The sequence below is a fragment of the Merops nubicus genome, unplaced genomic scaffold (genome assembly GCF_000691845.1).
Source record: "Merops nubicus isolate BGI_N331 unplaced genomic scaffold, ASM69184v1 scaffold14793, whole genome shotgun sequence".
NCBI lineage: Eukaryota > Metazoa > Chordata > Aves > Coraciiformes > Meropidae > Merops > Merops nubicus.
This window is the reverse complement of record NW_008597002.1, coordinates 1-8320: the sequence shown is the minus strand read 5'-3', so window position 1 is coordinate 8320 and position 8320 is coordinate 1. Positions and strand designations below refer to the sequence as shown.

General features: G+C 50.9%; 1 protein-coding gene across 1 annotated transcript; it reads right to left on the bottom strand.

Moving 5' to 3' along the window:
* Nucleotides 1-6047: 6047 nt before the first annotated feature.
* GINS1 (GINS complex subunit 1 (Psf1 homolog)) lies at nt 6048-8040 on the bottom strand (the record flags this gene model as incomplete). Its single annotated transcript, XM_008936566.1, has 4 exons — nt 6048-6116; nt 6391-6465; nt 7343-7459; nt 7950-8040. Coding segments are annotated over 4 exons (352 nt in total), but the record flags the coding sequence as incomplete, so codon positions are not given.
* Between the last annotated feature and the right edge of the window lie 280 nt (nt 8041-8320).

Genomic DNA, 8320 nt, shown 5'->3' with positions numbered 1-8320 from the left:
GTTATCTGTGCTGTGGTCTGGTTGGAGCAGGGGCCAGAGGCTGCACCTTGCTCAGCATTACTGCTGGGGCCGGTGTCCTAGGAGCAAAGTCTGGGGGATGGTGCCCTCTAGTGCCACTGCAGGCACCTCTCTATTCTTGTCTGGTACTTCCAGTTTCCATTCATACTGTATTCTTAAAAATCTTAATAATTGTTACACATCTGCACAGTTGCTCCCTGACTCCCCTGCCCTTGCCAGTGACCTCCTCCAGGGCTGTCATCTCTGAGGGTTTTCTTACCTGGCAATGTTCTGTTTCAACTCAGCTGCTGTGCTGAGGGCACTTGTCCTGGGTGTTCACGAGACCCTGTAGCAACAGCAGTGTTCCTGAGGGGGAACCCCAGCAGGGACAGTGTGGGACAGGTGAAGTCTCTTGAGGAGCAAGGTCCAAGACGGCAACGTTCGTGCCATTGCATCCAACAGGGGAATAGGCCAGGCCAACCAGAGCAGTGAAAAATGCTCTTTACCTGCCTCCCAAGGTGAGAGCTAGAAGACAAACCATCTCAAGGTTGAGTATGACTAGCCAGAGCAGTGAAAAATGCTCTTTACCTCTTTGCCTTCCAAGATGAGAGCTAGAAGACAAACCACCTCAAGGTTGGGTATGCCTAGGGTGGTTCTTCTTGCACCCCTCCAGGGAAACCTTCTTGCTCCATTAAGCCCCTGGAAGGCCTGTTACACCAATGCACACAGCCTGGGGAATAAACAGGAAGAACTTTAGATTTGGGTGCAGTGCTGGGTCAAGACTATGTCCAGTCTTGTTCAGCATGTTCATCAGTGACCTGGATGAAGGGATGGAGTGTACCCTCAGCAAGTTTGCTGATGATACAGAACTGGGAGGAGTGGCTGCCACACCAGAAGGTTGTGCTGCTATTCAGTGAGTCCTGGACAGCCTGGAGAGTTGGGCAGAGGGGAACCTGATGAAGCTCAATAATGGCAAGTCTAGAGTCCTGCACTTGGGGAGGAATAACCCCATACACCAGGACAGGTTAGGGGTTGACCTGCTGGAAAGGAGCTCCACGGAGAAGGACCTGGGAGTCCTGGTGGACAACAGGTTAACCATGAGCCAGCAGTGTGCTCTTGTGGCCAAGAGGGCCAATGGTATCCTGGGGTGCATTAAGAAGAGCATGGCCAGCAGGTCCAGGGAGGTTGTCCTCCTTCTGTACTCTGCCCTGGGGAGCCCACATCTAGAGTACTCTGTCCAGTTCATGGGTCCCCAGTTCAGGAGATGGGGAACTGCTGTGAAGAGTCCAGTGGAGGGCTACAAAGATGATTAAAGGACTGAAATACCTCTTATGAGGAAAGTCTGAGAGACGTGGGTCTGTTTAGCCTGGAGAAGACTGAGAGGGGATCTTATCAATGCTTGTGAATACCTAAAGCTTGGGTGTCAAGAGGATGGGGCCAGTCTTTTTTAAGTAATGCCCAGTGATAGGACAAAGGACAACAGGCAAAAAATGGAACACAGGAAGTTCCACCTCAAAATAAGAAAAAAACTTCTTTACTTTGAGGGTGATGGAGTACTGGAACAGGCTGCCCAGAGAGGCTGTGGAGTCTTCTCTGGAGACTTTCAAAACCCACCTGGATGTGTTCCTGTGCAACATGATCTAGGTGAACCTGCCTTGGCAGGTTGGACTACATGATCTCCAGAAGTCCATTCCAACTCCTTACCATTCTGTAATCATGTGACACTGTTGCCTTTCTTCCCACCCAAACCTTCTGTGCACATATCGGTCTTTTTCCTCAACCTTTTCCAGAATGAGAAGAGCAAGGGGGAGGTCTCCCACCTGAATGTCAAGATGTGTCAGCTGGGCCATGAACAACCTGAGCACAAAGCTGGCTCTGGCACTGTCCAGCTACTGACCCCGGGTCTTGCAGAGGCTGAGGGGACAGAAGGAGCAGAGTTGGCCACAAGGCTGGAGTACCAGCAGCAGCATGCAGCATGTCGGATGGAAATGGAGCTGCTCCAACAGCAGCTTAAGGCTTTGCAGAAGAGGGTGAGTGTCATTCAGTTGGTGGCAGGGTGGCAAGCTGCTGAATGGTTCCTTGTTCTGCCTGCTACCATAGGGACAGGCTCAGGGACTGGCTTTCCAGAGTACAGCTTGCAAATGGCAGACATCCCTGGGTAGCCCTAGGGCAAAGGTGGACCAGACCACCTTCCTAGCACCAGGTTTGCCCTTTGCTTGTGGTAGGAAGCAGAGGACATATAGTACAGGCAGGTATTGAACATCAGCTTGCTTGGGATGAAACTTAAGAGCAAACCCAGGCGAGCAGCCGCCTCTGCCTCCTGCCATTGTGGTCCTTGGTGCTAGGACTCCCTCCCTCCCTGAGGATCCATCCAGCAGCCCTGCTCCTCACTGCTCAGCAAGGGGAACATCTCTCAGCAAGGGGTCCTTGTTTCTCCTGCAGATCTCAGTGCTCTCCATCACTGGCTTTGTAGGCTGCCCACCAAGCACCACTCCTGTGGTCCTGCTGCTCTGCTGTGGCCATGCTGACAGGGGCTGAGTGTGCTTCCTAACCTCTCCCCTCACCCACAGCACACCCTGGGACTGTCTCTTTGCTGGCACAAAGCTGTAACCAGCTATTGGCCTTCGTGTTACAGCTCTTCAAAGCCAAAACAAGCCTGACTGTGGCTTAACAACGTGGTGCCGAAGAAACAGTTTGAGCAGCTACAAACCAGCTTGAGAGAGGAACAGCACAAGGCTCAGCAGCTCCAGGAAAGCCTCCAACAGCAGGCTGAGCAGACATGCAGGCAGCTGGTCAGGGCCCAGGCAAGCAGGGGTTTGTGGGAACTCAATCAAGGATACAAGGGAGGGGGCACACTGCCAGCATAAATGGCAGCTGTGGTTGAAGCCACCAGAGGTTTGGGTGAAGCATGCTATATATCAAAAGCCCATGTGCAAAATGTTCTTGTTCTTCAAATTCAGCTGCAATTTCCATTTCTCATGACTGCAGTCCCTGCACTGGAGCCTGCCCCACTCTGATCCACCTACCCCAGACCAGACAGCTTGTACCTAAAGGTGCAGGAGTTATCTGTGGAGGTACTCAGTGTTGGCTTGGGCTGGGGAAAGCAAGTTTGAGGCCTCTGTGTGGAGAAGCAGCCTGCACAGAGTGGGGTAGTTTCATCTCTAGGGCACTGGGCTCAAGGTGTTGGGCTTTTACTAGTTTGTTTCAGGACACTGATTCAACTGAACTTGCTTGGGCAAAGATGGAGCAAATTATAACCTAAGGAATGAAAATGAGCGGACACAAAAACTGTTTCCAAGGAAACCATGTCTTTCCCTGGGCTTTTCTGGACAAAGCTGAGTGAGGGGAGGCCAATGGCTTGTCTCTGTGGAAAACACTGCTGGGGAATTAGTGCCTTGTCTTTAAACCAGTTGATGCTGATCTAGGGAAGGTTGTATTCCTCTGTAGCCACTTGGCTACTGCTCTTTGCATCCTGTGCCATCTCTGTTGATCCCTCCTCACTCTCCTTCAGGGAGTGTGAAGGTCTGTGAGCAGGGCCCTAGGAAAATACATGGTCCAGGACTGCCAGGGGCCAGGTGAGTGCTGGGCCAAACCAATATTAGGCTTTGCTGCCCACTGCAGGAGGAACATGAGCGTCTGCTGCAGGCAGCTGTGGAGCAGGCAGAGGGGCTGGAGCACAGGCTGAGGAGTGCTGAAGCTGTGCTGGCAGAGAGGGCAGCTCAGCTCAAAGATGCCCAGGTGAGTGCATGAGGCATTAGTGCTGCATGGCCCTGCCTGGCTGGGACCCCTCTGTTGGGATGCTGAACCTCTAACCTGTCTGTGCTGCAGGTCCAACTCTCCAGGAACAAACTGCTGATTGAAGACCTCTGTGAGGAGAACAGGAGGTTTACAGTGGCCCTGCAGGCAGCTGAGCTGAAGCAGAAGAGCACTGAGGAGAAGAACCAGCTGCTGGAGGAGCAAGCCTCAGCTCTGAAGCAACTCATCAGAAAGATCACACCAGCATCTCTGAGTGGGTGATGGGGCACCCGCTGTGGCAGCCCTGCCCATGGTCCTGGCTGGGGTGTGTCAGGTGCAGAAAGGGAGGTATGGTGGGGTTGGGAAATCAGCCTTGTCCTCCCTGCTCTTCCCAGGATTTTCCTGAGTAGAGAACGGAGAAACCAGACAGTCCTTTAAGGGGATTGTTCCTGTGGATAGCTGAATTTTCCTACTGAAAGCACCAGCTTTGGTGCCTTTCTCAGTGCAGAGTGTGCTGTTCTAAGTCAGGTCTGTCTCAGGGGAGAGGCAGGAGCTGTGTGCCCTCTGGGAGGGTGTTTGCTGGTGGTGCAGATGCCCCCTCTCTGTGGAGGGTTGCTGTTGGGGCCATGCTGTTACAGCTGGAAAGCCAGGGCAGAAGGGCTTGCAGGTTCCTGTGTTGGGCTCACTTTGAGCAGGAAAGCTGTGGTGTTCTGGCATTAAAATGTTTGCAGTCTTTACAGCACCTCTCATCTGCTCTCTATTTCAGTACTCTCCCCCAGCTGTTGCTGAACTTTTATTCCCTACAGCTCCTCTTGAGCTCTAGGAGACTCTGGCCCTCCTAAAGCCCGAGTCTAGGATCCAAACCAGCCTGTTGCTGGATTGTTGCTTCTGCAGTGAGCAGGACAGAGAGGCTGAGGAAAGAGCCTTCTTTCAGTTTGAGCCTCCAGGGCTTGGGGCAGGGTTGGTGACCCCCTACTCAGCACTGCACTTCTTCAAGGGAGACCAAGAGACATGGTAAGTGAACTGCATCAGCTTGCCTTCTCTGTTGGCCTTCACACACTGGCAGCAAGTACTGCTTTTGCCAAAATAAGTTGTCTAAAAGGCCACAAAGCCAAGTACTCACATCAGCACATACCAAATTCACTGACCTGTCCAGAGCATTACCCTCTGTGTGGAGGCCATGAGGGAAGCTAGGCTATTACAAGGAGGGAAGCCCCACAGGTGTGGGCTAGCTCAGTGGGGTTTCTTGGCTGAGGCTGGGAGAGCAATGCAGTAATGCCCCAGGCATTTATCCTGTTCTGTATTCTTCCCCAAGTATTTGCTTTTCGGCTCCTGTCAGAGATGGACTCTAGGCAAATTTCTGGTCTTACCTTGTGCTTATGTTTTTGGAAGGATTATCTCTCAGTGACTTCTCAATAGCGAGCAGCTCCATTAGGGAAACCAGACAGAGAGAGCAGCAGCTCTTCAGCCTTGCTCTGGTTTTGTGCTAACTGGAATCCTTAAAACCCTCTGCTTTGTTTCCCACCCCTACTCCAAATAGTCCCTAGGCCCTGCCCGACCTGTGCTCTGGGGAAGGAGACTCTTCCTAAAGATATAGAGGCACAGCCCAAGTGTGCTGAGAGAAACCTTGGCCAAGACCCATGACCCAAAGCTGCAGTGCTCATTCACCTTCAGAAACAACACTTGCAGACTTCTGATGGGAGACAAAGCTTCGTGTCTAATCCCAGAAAGAAGCTTGTGCAGCTTTATCTGACACTGGAGAAGCAACTTGGCTGAGACACCTAAGTAACCAGTTGAACATCACCCTCCAGGGTCAAGATGGATTGGGCCAGAAAGCCAGGTCAGAGGGTTTAAAAACCACAACATTAACTCCTGAAAAACACTAAAGTGAAGGCAGAAGCAGTTCTTTATTTTGCAGCCATGGAGCCCAGCCAGTTGGTGTTTCACTCCCATAGGCACAGTGTGAACAAAAAACTGCTCCAAACAAAAATGCATTCAGAAAACCTGCTTGTAGCTGTAGGGCTTGGATAACACCCCACATCCCCCAGCCCCTCCAGTGCCCCCCTCCATGCTGGATTCTCAAGAGTGCTATGTCACCAGTATCCACCCTTTGGCCATGAAGAGCTGGCCAATGCGGTTTGCACGCTTTATAAACTCGGGCCTGATCTTCATGTCAGGCATCAGAGGTCGCTGAGAGGAGTGGCAGGGTGCCCACTGCAGAAAGGCTGGGGTGTCTGAAGTCCTGCACACACCAGAGTTCAGTGCCCACTGTGGGCAGGCCACGAAGCAAAGGTTGTCTCTCCTGTCCTGCATGCTTACAACAGAATGTGCTCAAGGACTCCTTGTCTGATTAACTGCTCGCATTTCCAGCGGGGTAGAAAGTGCTGCACAGAAACACAGACACACTGCCTTGAGACCCAGGCAGGCTGAATTTGTTGCTGCACACGACCAGCTCTGTTTGTTGTGTTTTATGCCCACTGCATCGTGGTACCAGGTCAGGCAGAGCTGAACCACAGTCCTGGGCCACGCAGACAACTTGCATGTGCAAGGAGCCATGGGTGGAGGAACTGACATGCTGTGAAGCTGGGATAAGCAAGGGGATGTCATAGGAGTGAAAGGGAAGGAAGAGAATGGACAATGCATTCTTGACACAGGTACCTGGCTATTCTTCTTCAACAGGATGGTGGTCCCATCATCAATCTCAAATTCTCCATAGTCTCTTAAACACCGCACCTGCAAAGCAGAAACACGGTTCTGGCATCATCAGATCTCCCCTAGAAAACACCAGACATCACTGCTGACTAACAACACATGCCCCAGAACTGTTGTGTATGGACATTCCTACCTGCCTGCTGGATATGGATATATATATAGAGAGAGAGCAGACGTGGAAGTACAGAACTGGACTGACCCTGTGGTCTGTGGACTCTACCTGATGTTCTCTTCCTGCCTTTGCCTAGAAGCACTAGTGAGCACCCCAGCCCTCCAGAGACTACAAGAGCAGCACAAGACACAGGCTGTGGGGAACAGCAGCAGCATTTCCAGGAGAACCTCCCCACAAACAAACTAGAAAATGCCAATCTGTTAGCAATGAAACTGTCTCAAGGAGCAGGTTGATTGTGGCTACATGTTCTTTCAAAGAGAACATCAGCACATCAGCTACTGATGCTGATTTCTCATGTGCTTTTCTTGCTTTGTTGTATCAATTATGTAAAACAATTTATAGTCTCATCAATCAGAGTCCATTTAAAATAACAACAAAAAACTAGTTAACAATCCTTAGCACAGGAACAAAGTTTCTAGTTGATCTGAGAGTCAGTTAAATTTTTGCAAAATACTGCAAAAACTTCCCACTGGTGTTTAGCCCACTCACCCCACCACACCAGTTCCCTGCAGACTAGAAGTGGCATTTTTCAACATACTTTGAGCCCTCAGTAGAAAAGGGGGTAAAATATTGGCAGGCAGAGTGTGAAGAGTACAATGGAAGCTCTGGAGCTCTTGAAGGCTTTGTTTAATGACCTTCTGACTTGGGATGGGGTAACATTTTCTAAAATAAGATGGTTGGGCAAAATGTTTGTTCACAGACAGAAACCACCAATCTCGCACTTACTTCGATGTACAGGCTTTTAGGAGGTTTTATGTCCTGTGTAAGGTCCAGCCCCTCCTCTCCTCCTACTGACTTCATGTAGGTAGCCAGAGACTTTTTGTACCGATTGAACCATTCCACCTGTGGACATTAACAGCGATCCCTCAGGACAAGCCAAACATCTCAGGTTGAAAGACATATCCCTGATGAGTGAGAGACAATTTTTGTGTTGTCAAGCCACTGTTCCCAAGCATGTTCATGCCAGCAAGCTCTTCCAAAGGGAAATGGTGTTGCAGAAGCAACAGCACTCTGAATTCAGGGTAGGACACGTGCTGCTGTTAGCAGGTCTGTACTTTGGTCTAGAGATGACATTTTAGAGCAGCGTGTGAAGACCTAGATCTGCTGGCTACAAGTCTAATCTAGTGCAGACCACTTTGTTTTTAAAGATGCCCAACGTTACCTGCAGGCAGTATTCTTTTGGGATTGTACCCATGGACAGGAAGGCACATTAAGTGTCATCAATATAGTGGCTGAAGAGAAGTCCACCCTATTTTCACTCTTGTAAAATAGGTAATCCATCAGGAGAAATAAGTGGAAAGAGGGGAAGAGATTAAGACAAAGGAAGACTCACTTCCTCTGCTGACATGTGAAACTGGACGGTGTTTGGCAGGACACTGCCGTACTCCCATCTCAGTGCTCGGATCCGCAGCAACCGGTCATACCTGGGGGAAGAAACGAGGGGCAAAACCAGGACCTTGGCTGAGGCGAGTGCTGGCGACATCCCCAGGCAACACTGACGCCCTCAAAGCAGAGAGCAAGAACTTGGGTCATTCCACCCGCCTTCTTTTAAAGGATGCGATGATTGGCCTGTCCGGTGATCCAAGCTTCTTAAGAGCGGGACGAAACGGGGCCCTCTTTGTGCTAGCGCCTGGCGGTACCAGCAGTGAGCTGTAACGGAGCCCGCCCCACAGATGCCCTGCTCCTCTGCTCCTGCACCTCGCC